The sequence below is a fragment of the Puntigrus tetrazona genome, chromosome 23 (assembly GCF_018831695.1).
Source record: "Puntigrus tetrazona isolate hp1 chromosome 23, ASM1883169v1, whole genome shotgun sequence".
Classification (NCBI taxonomy): domain Eukaryota; kingdom Metazoa; phylum Chordata; class Actinopteri; order Cypriniformes; family Cyprinidae; genus Puntigrus; species Puntigrus tetrazona.
Window position 1 is genome coordinate 3599704 of NC_056721.1, and position 27992 is coordinate 3627695.

Consider the following 27992-nt stretch of genomic DNA (forward strand, 5'->3'; position numbering starts at 1 on the left):
GAGTGCCTTGCCTTGTCGAGAACACTGATTATAGTAAGAATAGGTCAGTCTGTCTTGATGTCTGGCTTTGTTTTTTTTCGGACACATTTTGCTCCGCTCAGAAACAGAGCTCTTTAACGGCTCTTAGTTGGCCACAGATGACTGTTGTCAGCAGCTGCCGTTGAGGCTGATTGTCTGCTATGTTAATTAGCAAGAGCGCGTGTGTGTTCTCTTCAAGGGAGCGCTTTGAGAAACTAACAGCTGAGCCTTTCAAAACAGAAATCACTGCCGGCATCCTATTCAGCCAGCAAAAGGAAATCTGTAAAAAGATGGATTAAAATCATCTGTTGCCAAGGCTGCGAGGCAGAAAACAGCAGATTATGTTAGCGAGAAGGGAGATAAGAAAGTTTTCATTTACAAAGCAAATCAGTTCTTGGAAATGCACAGGATGCGTTGCAAGAAACTTCGCCTGATTGAACGGAAATGACAAAAACTCTCAACATTTCTATAAAAACGCTATTCTGTTTCTTGAACGGCATCGTTAACGAACAAAAATGGGTCACGTAAAAATTTGCTAAACACGTATTGCACGAAAAAGCATTGGCTGGAAATGAATGGCTCTGAGGTTGTGGAAGGAAGTGACAGACCAAAATCGTTTAGAAGATGAAGGTGATACGCTTTGTTTTGTTATAAATGAATCTAAACTCTAAATATAAATCCTATTACTAAACTGGTCTGTTGTAAACCACAGAGAGACCCCGCCGTTATCATTACATGTATTGCTTTAATAGAAAGTCAGTCAATATAATGATTCAAATTGTCATTTTAATCACAGGAACTGATAACCTGAAACTGATATCTCAAGGTATACTACTACTACTATTACTAATAAGAATAAGAAGTAAATAAATAAATGTATAGCACTATGTTGCATCAAATTTAATTTCATTGAAATACATTTGAAACCATTAAATCATAATAATCATTTATAAGCATAATAATGTTGCGTATTAATGTACTAAATTGCTACTTTATCATTACGAATGTTACAAATACATTTCAATAAATGGCATCCAAGTTTCAATAGAAATGCCATTAACGTATATTTTAGTTTTAATTACAGTTTCTCTCAACTGCTTTAGCTCAAATCAAATAACAGTTGTTGTTTTTTTTTAATCTGATTCTCAGTTAAACTGTTTAAACTCTTCCCAAACCTCTAAACATTCGTTCACAGCGCCTGCTTCACAAACGTCTGCTAACATTTCCAGAAACCTCCCAGAATCTTTGAATCATTTTGTACATTTCCTGAACGTTTCCAGAAAATATACCTGAAAACGTATTGTTTGTAAGCAGAAGAATGCACTCGTTATAGAAGTTGATGAATGAAGGACTCGCGCGGAAGTTAGTCTTTACTTTTTGTTTTTATTTATGTGCTCGTTTATCTATTGTAATCAGCATCACGCAACCAAGAACGTGCTATGACTGTGTCTACAGATGAGTGATATTATTCATAAAGCTAAATATCGCGAAATGGCCCCTAATTCGGTCATTTTGAATCAGTTCATTTGAAATGAATCTATTCGCTGCGGCGAATCGGCCGTCCCACGCACATGAGAGAGAGGACATATTAGGAGAAAGCGTTTGATTATTGACTCTCTTGGCAAGAAAACCGCATGTCCAAACAATGTGACATTAAAAACTGTTTACGGCGTTCGGTTCTGGCACTACGCTACGACTCGGAAAAAAGCAGCTTGTTAATGCTACAATATTATGAAAACAACCAGCACGGCTACAGCTGCGCTGAAGCGGTCCCGCGTCGGTACAGTAAAATTCCCAACAAAATATGTCTCGAGGGCTGTGACGAAGAGCAGACGCTCTCCAGATCTGAGGTCTTTCAATCCGATTATAATACCAGCTGACTTTTCAACTAACAGGGAAAAAATCGTAGAATACGTATACATAACTAAATGAGTAATTTACTGTTATGTATACATATTTAGTGGCGTCACAGCATGCATCCGAAATAAGTTTTGGTTTACATTGCGTGTGTGGTGTATATTTATTAAGTATAAAAGCAAACGCACGTATGAATTCAATCTGTTTACATATTAATATCTCACATATCTCCTAAAAACGCAAAGAGCAGGCCTCGGCGATGCTGGTTTTCAGCGACCCAGATCTGTGCAAAATGCATCAGACGGAGCAGAAGTCCACCGTTAACTTCATCTGCTTTCCTGAGGATATTGCTATTGAACGTGTCACTTGAAACATATCTGGGTCAGATTTCTTGCGATTTAAAAAGAGAGCACCGTTTAAAAAAAAAAAAAAACCAAAACGTTCTGCAGTTCGGCCGTATTTTACGGGGGTTGCGTTAACGGTTCACTCAGATAATTCAAAAGCACTAAAGATAACAGACCTTAGGCAAAACACATGCTTATATCATCTCACCAAATGCTCATGCGAACCCTTCTCCGCTTTAACAATGAGGTTCGTTGTGCGTACATTTTGTGACCTCTGCATAATAGCTAACGTGCAGCTATTCATCGCATCTGAAGCGTTGCCAAAGTTCTCACGCTTTCGCAATGCAAACATTTTTATCCCCACCAATCCCGCGCCACAGAAACGCACGGTGTGTAGCGCAGTGCACGAGGTAGCTTCTTCATTTAGCGGGTTAATAAGACCTCGGATTCGTCTATATTTAGTTGAGCCAGTGGAAACCATGCTAAAAACCCCCCGTGGCTGTCCCATCGCTCTTCTCTCAGCACAACGCGATTGGCACTTTTTTATAGCACCATGGCCTGAATAACGAGATGAATTTAGAAAACGAAGGCTGCAGGGTGGATGTTACACGTTCTGCACATGCTCGTGTTTTGTAGCCGACAAGCGCAACTAGACAAAGTTTGTTTTTTGCTTTAATGTGTTAATAATGCCCTTTATCGGTGTTGTCGCGCTGGATCTCTCCCGCTTAAACAAAGCGTGCAGGTGCGCTGGATAACGTGGTCTTCAATCATGCAAATCGAATCAATAAGGAAACAGCTGCACGTAAACGGCATCAAAGTCCTTCCTGCGCAATTAAGCATCTCTAAGCTGACCCGGGGGTTACGTGCTGGAGTTTTATATCTTCATTAGAGCTGGTTGTGGGCAGGAGTACTTGCACGAAAGCCATCGCTGTTATTATTACACAGGCTTATTGTAAGGCCCTAACCCTAAATATAAGTATCCTATGCTGTGCAGCTTGTGAAAGAAAGAAAGGACATATTTTGTGTGACATATTACAGAAATGCGTGATGATACTTGTCTAAGTCATCGGGACCATGAAATGCTAAAATGCATAATAAAATACATTAGACTTACATTTATGAAGCGAGCTGAAACGCACCTAGAGACTCGAGGCTGAGCTCTTTTGACTTTTGCAGTCACACTTTAAGAAAGGCCCCCTTAAAAATGAATTTCACCCATGTTCGTATTTAGTTTTTCACCAAACGGCTGTGACTTCTTGGAACGCCTTAGCAACCGTAAATCAACGCATGCGCTTGTGTTTTAAGTATACGAGAGCATCCGCGAGCGCGTGTCACATCTGCCTGGCAAATGCGTCAAGAATGACGCGTGAACGCAGAGTCGGAAAACAAGCCCAAGGACAAGCTGCGCTTACACAAAAGACTCTCTGAAGGAGTAGGAGGAAAGAGCAGCGTAACAGTTTGAAGAACTCAATTACAAGAGCACTAATGAAGTCTCCCCAGACCTGCAGCCACTCACTAGACATGGACAGCATCTCCACCGTCTCACCCCCAACGAGGGTGGAGGAACAGGTTGCAAACCCCTAAACGCTTCTTTTGTCTTCAGTTCACAACTGAAGATATTTAGGATGAAAACCGGGAGGTTTGTGACTGTCCCATTGACCGTCAGGTAATAAACACTGTCCAGGTCCAGGAAAGTATGACAGACGTCTTCAAAATAGTCCATCTGTCTTCAGTGCTTCAACCGTAATATTATGAAGCTACGAGAACACTTTTTGTACACACAGAAAACAAAAATTATGACTTGAAGGAATTGAAGGGATCAAACAATCTGTTATACAAAGCTTTCCGCCGAGCTTCACGTCATTACTTCTTACTTTTAGCAAAGCAGACGAGAAACCGTGAGGTTTCGTAGAGGTCTTTGGTCTTTAAATGTAAATATCAATATAGTTTTGTTGGAGAAAAGAAAACTCCTGCCAAGCGGCCAGACTTCAGAAGAGCTGCTTTTCTTCTGAACGTCCAGGGCAACGGGATGTACTGCTGAATCATTTTGTGTGTTAAAAGGAGCAATCCCTGGGAGCTCGGAGAAGTGTGAGGATTCTGGGAAGCAGTCCAGCGAACGAGAGTAAGACGCAGAATCAAACAAACAAAGACTTTCTCTGCCTCCCTCATACTGGCACCCATGGGAGACTCACTCACAACTGATTAGAGATGGATGGATGGATGGATGATTGATAGATGGATGGATGGATAGATAGATATTCCACCCAAGAACGATGAGTTGGTTACTCATTCTCACATCCTCAAATTATATTTTCCTTCAGTTATGGAACAGATGTTTTATGATTGTCTTTTGTGTTCTGTATAAGAAAGAGATGTATGGTTTTGGACCAGCATGAGGATGAGTTCATCATGACAGAATTGTTTTAATTGTTATTATTTAGGCGGAGTGTCCCTTTGAGCTGTGCAGCCTCTAGATGTTACAAAATACTTGACGGCCACAATGCTTGAGGATTTAGAGTCACACTAAATATAAATATGTGAAAACTAGTGATGTTTTTGTTCACATATGTGTACTTATTACAATATAGTTATTAAGTATAAATATAAATACACATGTGTGTATATGAAACACATGCTATGTTTATATATATATGTAATATAATATATATGCATATATATATATATATATATATATATATATATATATATATATATATATATATATATATATATATATATATGTATGTATATATATATATATGTATATATATATATATATATATATATATGTATATATATATATATATGTATATATATATATATATATATATATATATATATATATATATATATATATATATATATATATATATATATATATATATATATATATATATATATATATATATATATATATATATATATATATATATATATATATATATATATATATATATATATGTGTGTGTGTGTGTGTGTGTATATATATATGTAGGTATATATATGTAGGTATTTTGAAAATATGTGCTGTTTGTGTGTGTTTATATATACATAATAAATGAACAGTACATATTATGTAAATAAAAACTTTTATTTTGGTTGTGATTAATCATTTGACAGCACTATTAAAAACTCATTAAAAACTTTCACAATTGCTTGAAAAAATCATATATGTGTGTGTTTGTGAGTGTGTGTTTGTGTGTGTGTGTGTCTGTGTGTGTGTGCGTGTGTGTGTGTGTGTGTGTGTGTGTGTGTTTGTGTGTGTGTTTGTGTGTGTGTGTGTGTTTGTGTGTGTGCGTGTGTGTGTGTGCATATGTCTTTTTTTTTTTAAGACATCATGCAGTCTCAAATGGGGGTCTCTGAGCTAGACGAGATACACTGGGCATAAATGTAAAGATTATAGGATGATTCTCCTGGTTTCAGAACTATGGACAGCGCCGATGTGTTTTCCTGTGTTTTTGACCCAGGTCACATTTAAAAGGAGAAAAACCAGCATCACAACCTCTAGCCTTGCAGCCTCACAACCGATAACGTCACAGCAGCAGAAAACACAATCTATCTCTACATCTGTTGCTAACACCCGTCACAACTCCGAACAAACACGAACTCCACCGCTCCCCAAATGAACTAACGCAGCGGCGCGGGTCTGCAGCATCGAGAGGGTCTGAATAAAGATGAAGTCCCTGCCGCGCTCCAAATGTCAATCAAAATGACGTCGGTGCGCGTCCTTTCATCTTTGAGAAGGGGGGGCTCGCGCTCTCATTAACATTCTGAATGGAAGCCCGCGCCTTCGCCGCATGCGCGTGCATTCCACGCGCGTCAGAGACAACCCGCGCGGCGCGTGCAGCCGTTTACTGATAACATTTCTACAAGAGGCGCGAATTATCTAAAAACTGTAAAAATAATAATAATAAGGGGGTCAAAACAAACCACTGAGGGAACATCATCGTTTAACGGTGATATTTAAACGCGAACCACTGGCTTTATTTCATTTTTAGACACCAAATCATAACAAAAACGTGTTTGTTTCTTTCAGAATGGTAAGAGGACGCCAAAAGACAACTGTTGCGCAAGACGAAGTTCTGCTTTAAAAAGCTGACCTCGTTAAAAGTCACCAAAAAGCTAATTCCTACAGGTTGCGCGGTTTATTTCTCAGACACGAATCTCTCTGAGTGATGAAATATTAATTCATACGCTCCCTCGTGCGCGTAATGAAATGAACGCAACAAATGTCAGCGAGGGTTTTGCCGCCGATGCGCGTTATCCCACAGCCCTCCCCTAATCGGTGGGCATCGGTGACGCGCGTCTGGGGTTCATGTTTATGTCTGTCAGGTTTCCGATTGGGCGCCGTGTGGATGTGCGATGAGCATCCGCGCGCCGTGGGCGGGAACAGTCATGTTTATAAACCACAGTACGCTTGCCGTGGGCGGGAGGACCGGATCGGGAGCGAGAGGACGCGCGGCGCGGAGCTCGTGGAGGAGGCGCGGCTTCCACTGCCCCTCCGCCGAAGCAGCTGTATGGACGACCACCTCAGCCTCCTCCACTCGCCTCCGCCTTCCTCGAGCAAGCGCCGGGGCAACAACCTCGTGAACCACGGCTACACGGAAGACATCATGACAATTGTTGCGTGCGACAACATGCTGGAGGAGTCGGCGGCGCTGCCCGGGCACCACTCTCTGGAGCGCTACGAGCCGGACCACGAGTGCTGCGAGAGAGTTGTCATCAACATCTCGGGCTTGCGCTTCGAGACGCAGCTCAAAACCCTGTCCCAGTTCCCCGAGACTTTGCTTGGCGACCCCAAGAAGAGAATGCGCTACTTCGACCCCTTGAGAAACGAGTATTTCTTCGACCGGAATCGGCCGAGCTTCGATGCCATCTTGTATTATTACCAATCCGGAGGGCGCATACGGAGACCCGTCAACGTTCCCATAGACATTTTCTCCGAGGAGATACGCTTTTACGAGCTCGGGGAGGAGGCCATGGAGAAATTTCGAGAGGACGAGGGTTTCATAAAGGACGAGGTGCGTCCCTTGCCCGCCAACGAGTTTCAGCGACAGGTGTGGCTGCTCTTCGAGTACCCGGAGAGCTCGGGTCCGGCCAGGGGCATCGCCATCGTCTCGGTGCTGGTCATTTTGATATCCATCGTCATCTTCTGCCTGGAAACGCTGCCCGAGTTCAGGGACGACAGGGACCCGACGACGGTCGCGCCGCTGGCGAACGCGACCCTCCCGTTCTTCAGCAGCCCTTTCTCCGACCCGTTCTTCGTGGTGGAGACCCTGTGCATCATCTGGTTCTCCTTCGAGCTGCTCGTGCGCTTCTTCGCGTGCCCCAGCAAAGCCACGTTCTCCAAGAACATCATGAACATCATCGACATCGTGGCCATCATACCCTACTTCATCACTTTGGGGACCGAGCTCGCGGAGAGGCAGGGCAACGGCCAGCAGGCGATGTCCTTGGCCATTCTTAGGGTCATCAGACTGGTGCGCGTGTTTCGGATTTTCAAACTCTCGCGGCACTCCAAAGGCCTCCAGATTCTGGGGCAGACGCTCAAAGCCAGCATGCGCGAGCTGGGCTTGCTGATCTTCTTCCTCTTCATCGGGGTCATCTTATTCTCGAGCGCCGTCTACTTCGCCGAGGCTGACGATCCCGACTCGGGCTTCAACAGCATCCCCGACGCGTTCTGGTGGGCGGTGGTTACCATGACGACCGTGGGATACGGCGACATGCATCCAGTCACCATAGGGGGCAAAATCGTCGGCTCCCTGTGCGCGATCGCGGGCGTGTTAACTATCGCTCTGCCGGTGCCCGTCATCGTGTCCAACTTCAACTACTTTTACCACCGAGAGACTGAGGGAGAGGAGCAGGCGCAGTACCTCCACATCGGCAGCTGCCAGCCCCTGTCCTCCTCCGAGGAGCTGAAGAAGACGAGGAGCACGTCTTCGCTCAGCAAGTCGGAGTACATGGTCATCGAGGAGGGCGCCTTCAAGCAGCCCAACTTTCCCGCCCAGAACAACCAGAACTGCGTGAACATTAAAAAGATGTTCACGGACGTGTAGGCTCTTCCGGTCAGCCCGAGTCGAGGGCTGCTGAGTGTGTCGCCCTCCATCTCCACGACGCGGAGGAAATGGTTACATGTTTAACGCGCCAGTCCCGTGCAGTGTTTTATCACTTGTTTGATTGAACCATTTTACTGTGAGGTGGAAGCCGCTGCCGGCTTTCAGTCCGTTTGCTGTCTTTAGGGTCCGCTCATTCGTGCAGGCGATACGTGACATCAGTGTGGCAAGCCGCTTTAACAGCTGTTGCGTAAAATGAAGTAGAGTCTGTTTTCATCTTACTAGAAATTTTGATATCAATTAATTCATCTGTGCGGGTTCAATTGCTATTGTAACAATTTGCAGATACCATATATACGTATACAAATATATATATATATATATATATATATATATATATATATATATATATATATATATATATATATATATATATATATATATATATATATATTTTTTTTATTAATTGTTTAATTTGCCAGGATAAAAAAAATAATTTTTACGTCTATTTCCGACAAACAAAGTGCAATAAAGTACAATTTTAATGCTTAATTAAACAAAATATTTAATTTAACACTTAACTCAATACTTTAATACTTAAAGTGCGAAATGAATACAAAAAATTGCTTAATTTATAAAAACAGCACATGCCCCACTTTTACAGGAGTAAATAAATTGTCACTTATGAATTGCAAATCATTTTCACAAACAGAGATATTTGCGAAGAAACATTTAATTGAACGTGATATTTTTCAGCTAGAAAGACTGAAATAATATTTTCTTAAAAACTCATAACTCCCCCCAAAAATCAGTGCTTCGTTTTATTATTAATATTATCATTAATTATTATTATTATTTTCTACGAGGCAATGGCGATGATTTAGTTGTCACCGGTAGCACATATGTTTCCATCGAATTCTACCGGGTTAATATATCAGCTACTCATTTCTGATTAGTAACATTTCATTTTATCGTTTCATGTCTTTATTGTGCTTTATCTATACGGTAGCCATTCTGACTAGACATTGCGTCTAATGATCTAATATATCTACATACTGTCAGAAATATATATCTGTGCCTCATGAAGAAGTACTAGTGTCTAACAAAGACGTACTAAACTGGAATAAACGCCAGCCGTGATTAGAGATATTAATATTGTGACCACAAATGCGCATACAATTCAACGACAGAAGCGATCTTCCAGAAATAGTCATGCAACTTGTAGCAGAAGTAAGCACTAGCATCCGATCAACGGTTCACTACTGAATGACTTGCTCCGAATAAACGAACAGCGTGCAAAAATGTTAAAACGGCTTGCCACGAAGTCAGTATTTCGTCAATGACAAGTTAATAGTTATTCTATTCGAATGCACTCATTGCATTGCATAGTCTACTTTGGAAACTTAGTCCAGTCTAGGGAGTCTTTACAGGAACGGGGAGGGAAGCTTATGATAATGAAGAACGAGGTAGTATTTTCTCACATTATGGACAAGCGTCTCTCAGATAACATATCACTTGTTGGAATAAGTGTCTTAAACGACTAATTTTGTGTGCTTCTATCGTGTATCGTCGTCTCGTCAAGAGCCCGTATCAACCAGTGAAAGATGCATAAGATGCTACATGTCAACTTTTTTTCCCCCCCCGCCGTTTGTGCTGCTGTATTCGTGCAGGGTTCAAAGATGTGAAAAAATAGTTCCGATTCAAGCACAAATTCAGAGACTCGCTAACGTGCAGCGATCACTGAAGACAAAAGGGAGGGGAAAGATCAGAGACCGAAAGCGCTTTCGACTGGATACTTCTAATCACGTCGGAGTGATGCAGTCTCCATAGCGACGATAGGTTCCTCGGTAACCCGCTATTGTTGCCATGGCATCATTTTTTTTTTTAAATCCGCCAGAATGTTTTGAAGTCTGGCTGAAGATAAGCGGCATTGCTGGATTTTTATTTATTTTTTAAAAAACTGGTGAAAATGGGTTTTCTCATCTAACCAGAGGGCCATAACAACGACGAGACAGCAGAAGAGTTGTTCTGGAGTAGCCTGTCTTCGGGAGAACCCGACTATTAAGCCACACTCTGGGATAAAGTGCAATACATGTGAAAAGTTTCGTCACTGAACAAAACACTGTCCAACAGGCACAGACTGAAGTGAAAAAAAACCACCCCGAATGGGTGTGATACACTGATCGTTCACAAGAGGCTGCTGTATCTTCGCCAAACGCTCGAAGCAGCCCGCCATCTCTATTCTCCCACAGGATGGACGTCCCGCCTTGTCTTAACAAACAGGTGAATCCTACACCACATTAATATTAACAGTTATTATAATAACAATTCGATTTTAAGTCATAACTTGCCAAATGAATCAAATCAAAATAGTACTTTGTGTTGGTTTTGTCTTTTGGCTTCTTATTGTTTTGTGTTTTTTCACGAACGGTGGTGGTTTCCGGTTCTAAAGACGTGTAAGATGTGAAATGCAATCTGGTGAGGTTGTTTGTTAGGTAATATGGCATAAGAGACTTAATAATGCTGTTTTGTCTAATGGTGTTGTAAGAGAGAAAAGGGCCCCACCTAAGCTCACCTTGACTTGACCTTGAGCTGAGAAGTGTCAGTGATGTCACGACCATCCTGGTGCTGCCACCTCGTGGCTCTCAACAGTACAGTGGCCTTGATTGCATTATGATGCATTATGATTATGTCCGTTTTGAGCCACTGTCCAATATTTAAATAACTGAAATTCATATAATCTCCCATTTATATATATGTATATATATATATATATATATATATATATAGAGAGAGAGAGAGAGAGAGAGAGAGAGAGAGAGAGAGAGACAGAGAGAGAGAGAGAGAGAGAGAGAGAGAGAGAGAGAGAGAGAGAGAGAGAGAGAGAGAGAGAGAGAGAGAGAGAGAGAGAGAGAGAGAGAGAGAGAGAGAGAGAGAGAGAGAGAGAGAGAGAGAGAGAGAGAGAGAGAGAGAGAGAGAGAGACAGAGAGAGAGAGAGAGAGAGAGAGAGAGAGAGAGAGAGAGAGAGAGACAGAGAGAGAGAGAGAGAGAGAGAGAGAGAGAGAGAGAGAGAGAGAGAGAGAGAGAGAGAGAGACAGAGAGAGAGAGAGAGAGAGACAGAGAGAGACAGAGAGAGAGAGAGAGAGAGAGAGAGAGAGAGAGAGAGAGAGAGAGAGAGAGAGAGAGAGAGAGACAGAGAGAGAGAGAGAGAGAGAGAGAGAGAGAGAGAGAGAGAGAGAGAGAGAGAGAGAGAGAGAGAGAGAGAGAGAGAGAGAGAGAGAGAGAGAGAGAGAGAGAGAGAGAGAGAGAGAGAGAGAGAGAGAGAGAGAGAGAGAGAGAGAGAGAGAGAGAGAGAGAGAGAGAGAGAGAGAGAGAGAGAGAGAGAGAGAGAGAGAGAGAGAGAGAGAGAGAGAGAGAGAGAGAGAGAGAGAGAGAGAGAGAGAGAGAGAGAGAGAGAGACAGAGAGAGAGAGAGAGAGAGAGAGAGAGAGAGAGAGAGAGAGAGAGAGAGAGAGAGAGAGAGAGAGAGAGAGAGAGAGAGAGAGAGAGAGAGAGAGAGAGAGAGAGAGAGAGAGAGAGAGAGAGAGAGAGAGAGAGAGAGAGAGAGAGAGAGAGAGAGAGAGAGAGAGAGAGAGACAGAGAGAGAGAGAGAGAGAGAGAGAGAGAGAGAGAGAGAGAGAGAGAGAGAGAGAGAGAGAGAGAGAGAGAGAGAGAGAGAGAGAGAGAGAGAGAGAGAGAGAGAGAGAGAGAGAGAGAGAGAGAGAGAGAGAGAGAGAGAGAGAGAGAGAGAGAGAGACATAGACATAGAGAGAGACATAGAGATTTTCTGTCTTCACTTTAATTTTATTATTTAGTAATATTAGTAATTGTTATTAGTTTTTAATTTTAGTTAAAGTGGTAGAGGTAAAGTGTGTGTTTTTGTTAGTTTTTTTGTTAGTGCATTTTATTAAATGTTTTAATATAATTGTTATATCAGTTTTAGTTTAGTATGTAAAGTTAAACTAAACAAGAAAGGAAATATTGCATGCAGCTAGCATTCTTTTAATTATATATACTTTTTAATTCAGTTAATCCTTATTTTTTTACTTTATTTCAATATATATATATAGAGAGAGAGAGATAGATAGACAGACAGATAGATAGATATGTCATATACTAATGCAATAACAAAAGTAAAAGTTTTATATGAATTAATATTAACATCTATATTTAAATAGTGTATATTCACATTTATATTAACAATGCAGTCGTATACATTTTATTTTATTTTTATGTATTTTAATATATCCAGTAAAACACTGAGAAACATTACCTAGGTTTACACTACAACACAATACAATACAAGTAAACTTTTTATACTTTAATATAAATGAATGAACTCATATGATAATAACCCTGCTTCTAGGTATGCAAAGGTATAAAACATGTATAGCTATAATATATTAACACATTATATTGAACCGTTTGTATCATCAGTGCCATTTTCATTAACGTTGACTTCTTCAGTGCTACACTTGGCATGTGTGAAAAGCTCAGGAAGTTCACGTGAAGAGAAAGAAGATCCTGAAAACTGACAACAGCACAGCAAACTGTTGCTCTTAACTCCTGATATCATGTAGTATCGTGTGAAAAGATGTTCCTACAGGCCGGGTTCACTTGTGATGGTCTTTTTCAGCCGAGTAGCCTGATACGGCAGATGAAGTAATCGCAGCGTGATGTGTGAATCTCTAAAGCGCAACGTCATCAGATGAAAATATCAGGCACGTTCTGTGCTAAAATAAAAAGAGACCCGAGAATGCACCGAAAGCTTGCGAGGCCCGGCCTCTAGATTTCATTAATGACCCAAAGCGTTGAGTTTCGATGTAGAGAGAGAGAGACGCAAACAAGCATCCATCTGATCTTCTGCAACATTGCGCATGTCATTGCAAGGAATCTAGGACAAGCTGTGTTTCTTGGGGAGCATTAGAGAGCTCTTCTGCACGGCTGCATCCACAAGCAGCTCCTGTCTGGCTTCTTCTGTAGCGGATACTTGTCGTTTGAGCCGATCTCATGCTGTCTGCACACACTTCCCCGCTTCTCTGGACATTAGTCTGACTCTTCTTTGCTAGTTTAGCCTCAGAGCCATTCCTGTGCTTTTAAAAGGCTTTGCTGTTTCCGTCTCTTCCGTGCACGTTGCATAATAGACCCAAATGAAAGTCCTCCTCTTGGACCAGATTCAGGGCAAGCGAGATCTACTTCCTGTTTCTGGGTCAGTTCGAACGACCGTGAAGAAATAATGCGCAGGGTTAGATGCACACTCCATTACTGGCACAGTTTTGATAGTTTGATCAAATGTCGCCAAGCGGAATCTTGTATATAGTTTCTCTCATACAAGTAGGCCAGTGTTTTAGGGCAGCTCTGCGCTCCAGACATCAACGACACCTCGAATCATGTGACCTGTTGAGGAAAGAAGTGCCGTCATAGCTCTTAGCCATCAGGGTTCACCTGGAGTACAGTAAAATCCTGTAGACGTAGATTAAAAGAGGGTCAGTGTAATTCACTTAAACACCCTAGTAACCATTTAAAGATGCCCTGGCAACCGTCTACAGCACCCTAGCAATGGGTCATCCATTCATTCATTTTCTAAGTAGTTTCACATTTGGGTCAGTTTTCGGCTGGTTAGTTTTGTGAAGTTAACTGGTTGCCACTTTGTGTTAGAACAGTTGTGATTTCCATCTCTCAAAGGTCATGGGAACTTTACAAAAAAAAAGGTAAATACATGTCTTAAGTTGTGGGTTTCAGTTTAGGGTATGTCAGGTTAATACCTTGTTATAGTATTTACACGTGGAACTTGTCTACTATCTAAAAATCTATCTATCTGTCTATCTATCTATCTATCTATCTATCTATCTATCTATCTATCTATCTATCTATCTATCACTCTATTATCTATCTATCTATCTATCTTATCTATCTATCTATCTGTCTATCTATCTATTCTATCTATCTATCTATCTATCCGTCTCAATTATCTATCTATCTATCTATCTATCTATCTATCTATCTATCTATCTATCTATCTATCTATCTATCTATCTATCTATCTATCCGTATCTATCTATCTATCTATCTATCTATCTATCTATCTCTATCTCTATCTATCTATCTATCTATCTATCTATCTATCTATCTATCTATCTATCTATCTATCTATCTATCTATCTATCTATCTATCTATCTATCTATCTATCTATCTATCTATCTATCTATCTATCTATCTATCTATCTATCTATCTATCTATCTATCTATCTATCTATCTATCTATCTATCTATCACTCAATTATCTATCTATCTATCTATCTATCTATCTATCTATCTATCTATCTATCTATCTATCTATCTATCTATCTATCTATCATCTAACACCGCCCCATTCTTTTCCACAGCAAGAAGCGGATGAAGCTTTAAAGGGGTTTATCCTCCGGAGGCCAGGTAGCCTGTGTGGACCCCAGCTTGCCAAACGTAGGGGCTCGTGGACTGTTCCCTGCTCCTCCACGCTTCAGGAGGAGGTGCCTTCAAAAACACATCGCCCTCGTCCAGCCTCCGGGCCCTGATTCCCCCTCCGGGCTAGACGGCCCCAGCGCACCACTTGCCTTTTCTGTGTCAGTATTCTGTCTCTTTACCAAAAGAAGATGGACTCCTGTGTTGCTGTGCTGTTTCTGCTGCTAAATGTAAGACTCTAAACTCCACATAAGTGCTCCTACACGCTCCCACCGCCGTAGCCCAGCAGTGTGGAGGGCTGTGCTAGTTACGCTAGCTCCATCGGTTGTCATGTGTCATCAGGCTGTGATGTCGTCTTTGACGTTGCTGTATAAACTGATAGTCATGAACATGATGCCTCTTTGTCATTTTTGAGTGGCGTCGGTTAATCGTGTGTGTCTTTCCCTGGTCCCATCTGTCTGTGTGTCACGTCACATGACCATTACTTGCACGTGGAAACCTTTGTCATCGTCACAAGAAGGCTGTTGTGTCGATGCGGTGTCTGAACAAGAGAGCAATAAGGTACAAGAGGACGTGCTGTATTGTGAAATTTGCTTCTGTCGTTAGACACATTGTTTTTTATCCCAAGCGGATGTCAATAATTGGTAACACTTCATTTTAAGGTGTCCATAATACAGAGCAGTTACCTAAAAAGTACTTAGCAGTGGCTTTACTTAGAAGATAGAGAATGTACTTACCATAGGACTAAGTTATGGAAGAGTTTGTACTTACGGTTTGTATTTGTTACAGAACGACTCTGTTACACAGCTACTTATGTAACCAAAAGACTGTCACAAATGTGTTGCAAACTTTATGCAACGTCATTATAAATCCAAGTACACAGACATAGGCTACTTAAAATAAAGTGTATCAAGATTGTACTCAAGTGTAAGTAGCCGTGTAACAGACTCTGTAATATGTGTAACAGTAGCTTCATGTTACATCTATATAATTACTAACTGTAATTACAGCCTGTTACATACAATAGTTACATGATAAGTACATTTTATTTCATGTAAGTGCAATGGCTACTACTAAGTACCTAACTAGGTAATTACTCTGTATTATGACACCTAAAAATAAAGTGTTACCTAGACATTTTTTTACTAATCAAAATTAAATTTTAATGTAATTATTATGATCTTAATTCAAGTGATGAAGGTTTTTGGAAGTCAAACAGTGTTAAGTAATACTGTAAGGTTAATCCTGACTGCTTTAAATGTTTGACAACCTCTTTATTATGGATTTTGGCGTATATATGACACACACTTGTTTGGTGTGCATACGATCACGCAGCTCTCACATGCATATGAAACAAAATTAGTTTTTTTAATGCGCAGTTATCGCTTAAACACAAATCTACAAATCTAATCCTACAAGTCACGTAGTATATGCAGGCTAAGGTTATTTTTTCGTATCAATACCATGGGTTTTCGTTTTTATTTAGCGTACTGTTTATACACACTTTCATGAGATCAGGTAGAGATATTTTACAGCTGTCGGTTAATATCCCAGTTCATCTCACAGTTGGGAATTTACATCTTATAATGATATTGTGACAATTTCTCAATAGTGACTTTATATTTCATAAATGTTTTGAAATCCTTGGTGAGTGTAAACGCACGTTCTCTGAGGATGAGCCTGTGACTAAAACATGGGTTTAAATCCCATTGTTAGAGAGATGGATTTGCAACCCAAAGGTCGTAGGTTTGACTCTCAAGCCATGTGTTTTATATACAAATATATACACACTCTATACTGTATTGTAAGCTGCACAATACTGTTTAAAATTTAGTATTGATAAGATTTTAAGTCTTTTAAAAAAATAACCCCACAATTGTTATGCTCTTAACTGTCACTTTCAATCAGTTTAAAGTGGCCTCGCTGAATAAAAGTGTACTTTATGTTCCGTCTAGCTGACTTTAATGACAAGAATGACGATATTCACAATACAGCACAGATTCAACCGCCTCGTTGCTTTCGTAAAAATTCAGAGAAAGCATAAGCGCAGACATTTTCATTAAAACTTTTACACTGAGCAAGTTCATTACATGCAATCCTTCTGCCAGGCATACGTTTTGTGTGCGTGTCATGACTTTTCCCGTGTTTCATCGACCTGCTTCCAGGTCTGGAAATATCTGTTTATGATGTTCATTAGAGCAGTGATGCAACAGTAAGATGCAAAGACACCCTTGAAGCTAATGTAGTACAAAAGCAAGTGAAATCGCTATTAAAGTACGGTCCTGTTTGTACTATTTCTATTTCAGTGTTTTATAGCTCATTGTGCCTTTGAAAAAGCCATGCGTGCTGCAGTGGCCCAGTTGCATGACCTTCAAGTGCTGCAGAGAATCTTTTAGTCCAAGTGGGAAAAGGATACTTTGAATAAGCGCATACAGTTCTGTTTAAAGTGTCCCTATTGTGGGTAATAAAAGGTCCATAGTTTGGGAGTCCCCAACAACAGGTTGGCATTCATGCACGGTCAAAAAAACACTTTCATTGTCTTATATGCACTTATTGTTTTTTACCCCAAACCATTTGCTCAGTAATACATTTTTCCAAGCTTATCCTTTAAGTGACTACCTAAAAGCACACCTAGAGGCCAATAATGAATCAGCATTTTCATTCAGACCAACGCGGTCTGGATTCTTTATAAAAACGACTCGTTTCAATGATTCAGAGCTGACTCTTTCTTTTGAGAGACAGTAACTTTCAGATGGAAATCTTTGCAGGATGTTTTCATTCATTTCGAGCCGTTACGCGCTGCTCGAAAGCTCATTTACAGAAATCCACAATAGGGGCGCTCGAAGGGAAAATATTTGTGGATCTGTGAATGATACGTTGCTGCATCCCGTAGTGTTATACTATTAATACTGCTAATGTGAAAAGAGGGGCACCACCCTACGCATGCCACTGCAGGATATGAGTCACCCATACTGAACACAGACCAAGACAACTCACTCATTACACTATTTTAAAATAACAGGCTAAAATCCCTGTATGTGCTGAGGAGATCGTGCTTTTCTGAAGCCAGGGCCAAACTCAAAGGAATAATCCAACCAAAAATGAGCATTCTGGCATCGTTTTATTTGGCCTCACGCTGTTCCAAACCTGTACGACCTTCTTTCTTCGGAGGAACGCAATAGGAGATGCAAACGTGTTTAATGACGTAAATTGTATTTGTTCTTTGTAAATAAAATGCCACATTCAGTTGTAAGTGTGTGGAAAACATCTTCAAAATCTTCTGTTCCAAAGAAGAAAGAAAGTGACTTTAAAGGAACTAAATATATATATATATATATATATATATATATATATATATATATATATATATATATATATATACACTATAAAAAATATATGAAGTATTCCTCTGTGAGTTTTGTCCCCAAAGTGCATTTCTCATGAAATAGCAGAATATATCTGCTGACTTTCTGAAATGTATAGATCATGATGTGTTTTTCTCTTGCACATGACCGAAAAAAGCTGAAAACGTGCTTATGCTTCCTTTTTTTTAATCAGGTGTTATTCTAAAGGTGCAGACATACTCTATGCTTTCATCATGACTCTTTCCAAGATCGAACTGCTTTTGAAAGAAGCCATAATGCTGCATTTATTTAATCGGTTTTTCGTTACGATACATGTTAAATCAATCATCTATCGCTCTTACTTTTCCTTCTTTTATTTGCTAACATGTCTTTACTGACACAATCAAACGCATTCCTGCTGAATAAAATTAATAGCGCTGACCCGAACCATTTTTTTTTACCTCCCCAGCCGTTCCTGACCTGAACACTTCCACCCTCTAAAGCGTTCATTGTCTCCTAGGTAATACTGAAGATCAGATCTGTTGTCTTACGGTCTAGGGAATGGAAGCCCCGCCCACAGATGACGCTCGAGCGGTTAGTTTCTACGGCTGTCGTGTTGTGGCCACAGATGGGCTGGATTGTCACCGTTTCAGAGAAGGAGTTGAAGGGAAACGCTGTCACGCTGTGACCAGATGGAGTCCTTCCATCGCTCGCTCGAGTAGTAGGTGTTTACTTTTTAACGATTGGCTTCTAATAACCGCACGAACCTACATTTGTCATCCTCTGAGGGCTGGTTACATAAATGCTAATCCGTGTGCGACTCGCACCCACCATAACGACCACCAAACGCCATCGTCGTTTTCTGTGCCGTGGCCTACGGTGAATGTGCCTTGAGCGGTTATTCACTCCACTGGGTCTGAACGCTCGCACCTGCTCCCATAGCACCCTCCATCCGTCATTTTTCACACACACATACTAATACACACTCCTATGAATCCCCTTATGGAGTCCTCGCTGACTCAAACCAGATGGTGTTCTCCGTGTCCATCCCACACTGCCGGCTTCTTCCACACAGGACGCCACACTGGAGGGATCGTGCTGAGATACTGTCTGCCGGAGAGAGAGAGAGAACGGCTCATACTGGAGCTGAAGGGGTTTTCCTTCGTCCTCAGGCCCGGCTCTACCTTTTTTTTTTCCATCGCATGGTCCAGTGCACAGAAATCCCCGGAGGGCCTTTCCAACAGGATATAGTCTCATGGCTCGTATCCCAGAGTTCACTGGGAAGACATGTGCCACGTTGTGAAAGCTTCATCCGCATACACTAAACAAACAGGTCTTGATGAAACAGATTGTTCGTAAGCGTTTGGTAAAGGAACGCTATTGTTTTCTTAGGCGCTGATGAATTAGAATACAAATGAATTCAATATTTTGCGTGAATGCTTTCTCCAATCAAGCAGCGTTTAGTTTTAGTGTGTTATTTATGATATTATTTAATGTATATTCAATTGCCTAATTGTAGCCTTATCGTTATAAATGTGTAATTACAAATATATTTAAACACAACATACAGTTTTAATAGAAATAAATTCAAATGTTTTATTTTATCATAAAAAGATGAACTGAAAAAAAATGAGCTAAAATAAACATTATTTAAATTTATATTTAATTGCTGGCAACATATATAACATATATTATATATTTTTAAAATATAGTATTTCCATAACACTTTTTGCAATTCTGCTCAGTCTAATGAAACTGAACACGTGTCAACTCTATTGTTTGTTACCCATTTAAAGTCTTTATGTAAGTGCCTTATCCTTATTGTTTTCAGAATGAAGCGGAAATTAACAATAAATGGCCACAGATAATTTTCTATATCATTTAGGTTTTGAGTGATGTAGGAATAAAATACGTTTTACAACGCACAAAACAGAAGTCGGTCTTTGTAATTGTAATAATATTTCACAGTATTGATATCTTTGCTGTCAAACTCATTCAGGCTTGTTGAGTATAAGAGGTGCATTTAAAAAAAAAAATGGATAATTTTAATGAAACAAAAAGTATCATTAATCTCCAAAAATAAAAAAAAGTATTCCCGTAACTTTAACCGTAAAATTAGGGTTGAACGTGTCAGCTCTGCTGCTGTCTATGGAGGTTCAGAAAGCTCTCGAATTTAATCGAAATGATCTTAATTCGTGTTCCAAAGACGAACGACAAGACGGTTTGTCAGTAACAACAGAATTAAAATTTTTGGCTTGACTATCCCTTTACCTAGTTCCTCATTAGCATGCATGTTACTAGCACATTGGCTTTTTATTACTAACGCATATTAATGTCTTATTTTGCATGGCCACATTTTAGATCACTCAATCCTACCCCATACTTAAACTAAACAACTACCAAAATAAGCAGCCGATTAGGACTTTATTGAGTTCCACAGACTACACTTACTAGCTCTCATAATGGAACAATTGCTAAACACAGACCTGTTATGAATATCTATTTAAAGCAATCAAACTCGAGTTTCAGTTCACCTTCAGTGCTGGTTTGACTTTAAGTTTCTGTCCCAGTTCGCTGTAGTTTGCTTGCTCTGCACATCCCTAAATTATTCTTGTTTGACCTAGAGCACAGCAAGGGGAGCAGGTACATCTTAATAGCGTGCCAGAGGTGATGAGGATAGTGCTCTCTGTCGCTACGGCAGGTGTGCTCTTTCCAGCAGACTCCTCTGGGCGTAAGTACAACCTGAGAGAGAGAGAGAGAGAGAAAGGCCTGCTTTAGAAACAGTGGCATCTTAGAGAAAGTGGCTTCGTGTCCTGGGACAGCAGGAAAAGCTAATCGAGCCCAACCGAATCGACGCGTTCACTCGCACGCAAAACGCCGGCATACGCGTGTATCGAACCCGCTTGTCTATTCACGAAAGCCGAATTGATCTGACCAACCCGGGCCGCTTTGTTCCAGTCAATGCATTTGTCCGTTCCAGCAAAAGCTCTACAGGTAATGAGCAGGGAGACCTCATATGGATTTTTCCACTCGCCGGAATAGGAGGGAAGTGAACTCTCGTCTGAAATCAATAGGAATTATCCATTCAGAGAGGCGGGCGCGCAAAATATGACACCAAGAACCCAGACCTGCTGAAATGCATGATGGGGGAGGGGTGGAGCCACTAAAAATATCGGGAGAAGGGCACCTTCAAGAGAGTCACTGTAATGCGGTATTGGAGGAAGTGATGTCAAACCAATTATGTTGCTGAGATATTATCTCACGAGGAGACGCTCCGCTAACAGGTTTCCTGTCCCCATCCCGCGTGGCGTTTCTTAAATTAGACTAGCATATCGCTAGCTCTGACAAACAGCCGGAGCGTATCCGCCCATGTTTATGTTGCAAATGAAGAGCAAAAGTCGAACCGTTTTGGGTTATTTAAAACGGAGCTATTTTAGGAAATTGTGTCGCTGAATAATAAACGGTAAAAACCGCTCGACTTCTGCGCGTAAACACAAAGGGAGGATTTTGTGATCTGCAGTGTGTGTGTGTGTGTGTGTGTGTGTGGTTGTAGAATTAGGGCTGGTCTGAGTCATTGTGTACCGCAGTCTCCTGCGCTGGTTGCTACAGAGAAGCGTCAGGGTCTCCTGAGCAAAGCGGTCCCGGCTCGAAAGGGCACGATCGCAGAAACACGCGCATGCAATGCCTTCTAACTGTTGCTAGCAGACGAATCTGTTGAATGTCTCATCGCACAAGTTATTAATGTGTTTAATTCAATTACATGACCGTTATTAAGGTATTTCATTGAATAACGCAATACAGTTGGTCCGTAGCAAATACTGAACCTTGCATGAACCTAAGCTCAGCGTTGACCAAAGCGCCCTGCGTCAAAGGGTTAAATGTATCGCGTTTTGAGGATGGAGGGGGCACTAATTCAACACGGGGGTTTCGTGGCAGGGCCATCGTTAGTTAACTGTATGGGCGCAGTGATTTTGCCGAGTAGGACACATTCCTGTCCAAAGATATAGACTCACCCCAGTCCCTATCCCTAAGTTAGCAACTGTTACAATAAAAAAAATCAAGGCTAACAATGCGTAAGCAACACTGCAACAAACAAAACCGATCATGGGTGTGTTAGATTCGTTTGAATAATCAAGCTTTGACAATAATCAGTTATATTAGCGGCACCGAGGGAACCCCAAATAAAATTCTGCGTAGGGCCCCAAAAAGGCTTGGGCTGGCTGTGTGCGCACATATCTCTCGTTCTCACACTCTGTCTTTCTTATTCACACACACACACACACACACAGAGAGATATAGTACTCAGTTATAGCTTTTGTCACTTCTATCTCCAAATGTTAACTCCAAAAGTGCCATCAAACGTAAGCCATTTTCTGCGGAAAATCTCCTCACATTTCTTGCATCCTTTTGGTCCCTCACTTTCTTGTGATGTCTGGCCTTGTTTTACCCCATCTGAAATCATAACTGAGTAGGGTCCATTTAGTATGTGCTAAAGCAGATTTGACACGCTGTCAAAGTCAGCGCTGTTGTCATTTGACCCCATCCGGGTATTGCGATATGATTCTTCAAGGTCTCAGTGAAAAGTCTGTAATGTAGTTTGTTTCAAATTTCTCAATGATGGCGTAAAAAGATACACAATCTGACCGATGACGCTCACTCGGGGGCGGGTCTGTGTGAAGCGGAGCTGTCAATCAACAGTCGTGGGAGGGGCTTCCGGCAGTGTGACGTCCACACGGCCAGGCGGCTCCGTGTGAGAAAACAGAAATCATCCGAGTATCATTTGATCAGCAACTTTTGTTTTTGCTTTTGCTTAAGTCTGATTGAGTTATAATAAAATATTATTACATTTACAAAGACTGACTTCTGTTTTATGTATAGTAAAATATTTTTTACTCCTATATCGTTCAGGATTTAGTGTCATTCTAATGATTATAATATACTGATTTACTGCTTGTTATGAAATCTGTTCATTGTAACTTATGCCATATATCATAATTAATTATATAAGACATTTTGTAGGATTCTTTGATAGAAACTTTCTTTTGATCTCCCTATGTCCTTGTGTAATATTTTAAAAATAAAAGGCAAAAATAACAAGTATATTATATATACTTACAGTATATTATATATACTTACAGTATATTATATATATATATATATATATATATATATATATATATATATATATATATAATATTCAATCTTGTAGAAAATAAAAATTGGTTGCAATTTACAGTTAGTCGCAGTAACCATGAGGGAATCACTTTAAGTCATAAACACTGCGGGGAATCTTAAGAGAGTGCAACGCAAACCTTTTTGTTAGGCTGTTTGTTTTGGGGGAAGGGGCTGCATTTTAAATGCTCTCCTTATAATGGCATGTTTCCTCATAAATAATTAGCAGACCGACAAAGAAGACTGCAGATGGCCCTCCAGAGCGAGGTAAGATGAAAATAGCCGTATCTGTGCGGAGATGGAAGGCAGCGAAGAAGGGAAAATTTCGTCTTTGGATCGAATCCAACCCTCGGTTCTCTGGTTTCGGTTATAAAAACAAACAAAAACCAAATATAGGTTTAAATGGAAACACGTCGTGACCAAGTTCAGTTCTCAAAGAAAGCCCTCCGAGAATGAACTGTTCGGCCAAGAGCTGAAAGCAGGTAAGGACTCTGAGGATCTCAAGTTCACTTGATGAGTCCTGAACAACCAGATGCTGCTTACATCCATTTGTAACGCGCCCATTAACTCTAACTCCATTTGTCATGATGAGAAGACAGATCGAGGCCAAAGAGGGCTCTGCTTTCATTATTATTCTTCTGCATTTTGATTTTGAGGTGGAAAAGGGAGTCAAATGGGCATTAGGCACAGCGTCGATGGATTTAATAAATAACTTTTACAAAATATTTTACATAATATTACATTATTAAATTTGCATTTGCTTCAGTACGTTAGTCAACGCACAAAAATATTAGTACACTTTTGAAAAATGTATATCATATGCGATTATGGTATGGCCTCATGTTTATTCATTCATTAATTTATAATCTGTGTGTTTGCTTATTCTAAATAAATGTGTTTTTAAATGTATTTTTCTAAATATTTGAAGTGCATTACAAGTACGCATTCAGTGTGATTACATTTTAGTAAATTAAAAAAAATTAAAAAAGGGTCTAAAAGAGGCCAAACAATAAAAACAGCTCGCGCTACGGCCTTTTATTCAATTCACGTTAATGTCAATCTATTTATATAGATTTTTTTAATTATGTGACATATTCTTTAAGCTTTAAAAGCGCCGCGTCTGTTTAAACGGAGGTGGTTTCACCTCAACCTTGTCCTCATGACAAATCAGTCAGTCCCCGGTCTCCTCGTGTCCTTATCCAAACACCGAGCCATAATAGGCACTTTTATCAAACCATCATCACATCCGTCCAGCTCCGTCAGTAAGGCTGCATATTTGGCCGAGTTGATCAGATGGTGTTTATTTTGCTGCTTTAGTAAACATGCAGCGCTCTGGATGAATGTGTTCGCAGACACGCACAGTTCACACACACACACACACACACACACAGCAGCAGTCCCCCGAGAGCCCGCAGCACCTCCCTAACGGACCCACTGCAACTCCACGCTTCCCATTCTTCATTTCACTTCAGAAACAAACAGACGTATTCAGGTCTAGCAGCGGCCGGGCCTGTGGACCAAATTAGCACAGCTTCACGATGCATATATGAGAAATAACATAAGCTGAGACCATTCGAGTGTGAATGCATTCGGCAGATTCAGAATGCTAGTTTTCCTGTCTTTGTTCTAGACTCATTAGTGAGGCGGCAGTGGTGTTGATCGTGATTAGGACATGATAATTCATGTGTTGAGAGCTGACGAGAGATATATATATATATATATATATATATATATATATATATATATATATATATATATATATATATATATATATACTTTAGCGTAGGTTAGTGTTCAATTTGGCTTTTATTCAAGAGGAGTTAGGTCTGTGTCGTGCTTTGTTTTTCAAAGGTGTGCTTCTTGCAATCACATGCAATTAAATAATAATGCTCAGTAATTATTTATTACGTATATGTCTAATAATAGATTTGTACGGTATCTTGAGAAAATGCTTGTTTAAAAGTTGCTGTTTCGGTGTGGCTCTTCGACAGTGTACTGCTATGTGATTTTTAAGTTGTTTTTAATTATATTTTGATCATCAAAAATAGATCGATTTAACATCTGCATAACAATAAAACATCTTTGATATACGTATTCATTAAACTGTAAAATGCTGAATTATATTAAGTCTTATGTAAATAAATCGTAATGAAATTTGTGTTCTGTGTACGTTTATTATTTATGTATATATAAACACATACAGTATATTTGTCTATTTTTATATGCATATAATTTATATTATAATAAATATATTTAATATTTAACATTAACATTTTTGTAAAATATATTTAATGTTTTCTTTGTATATATATATATATATATATATATATATATATATATATATATATATATATATATATATATATATATATATACACACACACACACACAGTCACATGATGAATATACACAATACACACATGTAAACAAAAACTTTTATTTCGGATATGTTTAATCATGATTAATCATCTGACAGCACTAATGTAAATGTTTTTAATGGAATTAAAAAAAGTTAAATGACGTAATAAAAGATCAATTGTACTGGAATACTAACTCGTATATGTTAACAATAATTCTATGTAATATTTATATAATTAAATAATGATGATAATAATAACCACCAGAATAATTGTTATTATTTGTATCGTTATTATTATAATTATTATTATATTTGTTTGGAATATTGCACATACATTTTAAAATATACTACCATGTTTTACAAATACAAGTTTTGATCATTTGTGACTCATGGGGAGATATTATTACATTTATATTATTTTAGAAAAAAAAATTGAATATTTTAGAATCAATATTCATTTATTTTATTCTATTTATCTTATAGATAGTATAAAAAATGTTGCATACAAATAATATCTAAACACTACATGTTTTATAATTAGGCGACGACTTTACATTTTCTAATTATTTTATACCACGTTATATAAAACGCCTCTCAAGGTGTGTTTTAAAAGGCTGCCTGTATAACGCTTGAAACGAGCAGACGGGTTTGTGGTGGGATGGGACCGGCTCCGCGGGCTCCTCACGAGCGGCATCAGCTGTATTAGCGCAGAGGAGGCGCTTCCCCTTTAATTTGCCCACGCTGTAGAGCGGTAAGGAGTGGTGGCGAGAGCAGCGCAGATCGCCCCAGTCCCTTTGTATGCGCAGCAGCGCCCGACTGCAGCCCGTAGCGCTCGCTCCTGCACGAGAATTATGAGTAAAAGGCGAAAAGTTGGACTTTGACACGAAACGGCTCGCTCGCGCCGCCGCCGCCACTCCCTAAAATGAACGAGGAGAGAACGAGCAAGTAAGCGCGCGAGAACCCCGTGCATAAGCCGATGGATATTTTGCATCTTGAAAGCAACAACTCAGGAAGGTTGACTTTTTATTTAATTTTTAATTTAATTTTTTTAAAATGCATGCTTTGACGCATCGACGCCTTGCGTGAATGCCTTTAGCACGGTATTGCATGGGCATGCCTTGATCGTCCACCTATAGAGAGAGGAACCCGTTGCCGAAGCATGTCACTGCAGACACCCCGCGCTTGCTTGAAGGGGTTAAAACGCCGATCGCAGCCGGTGTGATGTGTTTTTCGCGGGTGCATGGGATGCATGGGATCTGAATATGTGTCCTGTAATCAAAAGCAGTTGTTCTCGGGCAATTGGATAGCGCGTTAAAAACGGACGCCGTCTTTGCGCAACCCCAAACAAACGGCGAAATTATGACTGGGAACATCTGAAACGTGATGCTCTATGGATTTCTGCCCGTAAGATGAGCGCGTTTGCTCGACAACAAGATGTTGCCACTCCTCAGAGCATCATTTTGGCCAGCAGACCCGAGCGGCCACACGTATTCAGGCGGTTCTCCTCGGTCTCTTGCGTTAAATGTTACTATCTTGTGTAATGTGAGCATGTTTGAGGCGACGCCCAACGCAAACGGCTCCCCTGTTTCTTTGCAGATCTCTATATTGAGTCGAGACAACACTGTGAGGACACGGGGGGCGTCAGATTTTGCTGACCTTAGCATCTTCGGACCGTTTCAATGGGAAGCTCTTTGCGAATAACGCCTTGAGGAGTCCTTTCGCCTCGGCTCCGCGCGTTTCTTCGAGGCGCGCCGCTGTATGTTTCCCGTTTGTCCCGGAGGCGCGCGCGGCTGGATTTATTCGCGTCCGGCGCGGCGGATCTGGCGCAGCGGTTGGGAGGAAGACCGGGATCATTGCGGTACCTGTAATGAATGGCTGCTGAAAGACACCACTGACCCTGGCAATGAGACGTTTTATTAGCCCTGCCGGTGCCATGTAAACATAATCATCTGGCAAATGGTTTCTCTGGCGCTTTGGGGACTCTTGATGCTCGCAGGTAAGCTTGCGTAACCTACTCTTGGCTTATTGCAGTAGTTGTGGGTGCTGAGCTCACTGGCTTCTTGGAAGCTTGAAGTAGTTGTTGTTTTTTATTCAAATAGCAAACTGGTTACGTTTAATTAGTCACAATGCAATGATTCACATGCACGTCTGAGGTTTGGATTAACACCTCCAGCTGCAAAAAAAAAAAAATTAAACCATCCTAAGCTTGCTTGCTGGTCTTAGCTGTTTGCTGCTGGGTGGTTTTAGAGCACTTTTCATCCGCTCAGACTGAGTAACCGGCTGGATCGTCGGCCAAACCTACTGAGCAACAGCTTAGGCAGCTTGAGACCAGCTTGAGACCAGCCTAGCAAACTGTGTGAGGCTG

At 40.5% G+C, this 27992-nt stretch overlaps 1 protein-coding gene and 1 long non-coding RNA gene across 2 annotated transcripts; both read left to right on the forward strand.

Annotated features, from left to right (window-relative positions):
- The first annotated feature begins 5552 nt into the window (after positions 1 to 5552).
- Positions 5553 to 8638, forward strand: LOC122329307 (potassium voltage-gated channel subfamily A member 3). Its single transcript, XM_043225539.1, has one exon. The coding sequence runs from the start codon at positions 6449 to 6451 to the stop codon at positions 8273 to 8275; it is 1827 nt and encodes a 608-aa protein (XP_043081474.1). The 5' UTR covers positions 5553 to 6448; the 3' UTR covers positions 8276 to 8638.
- A 21-nt stretch (positions 8639 to 8659) lies between these two features.
- LOC122329308 lies at positions 8660 to 15141 on the forward strand. The gene is made up of 2 exons (XR_006247898.1): positions 8660 to 10555; positions 14698 to 15141. It is a non-coding gene; the product is annotated as an uncharacterized LOC122329308 (long non-coding RNA).
- The last annotated feature ends 12851 nt before the right edge of the window (positions 15142 to 27992 follow it).

Coding starts and splice junctions, on each gene's coding strand:
- LOC122329307 (XM_043225539.1), top strand. CDS start 6,449: ATGTCAGCGAGGGTTTTGCCGCCGATGCGCGTTATCCCACAGCCCTCC.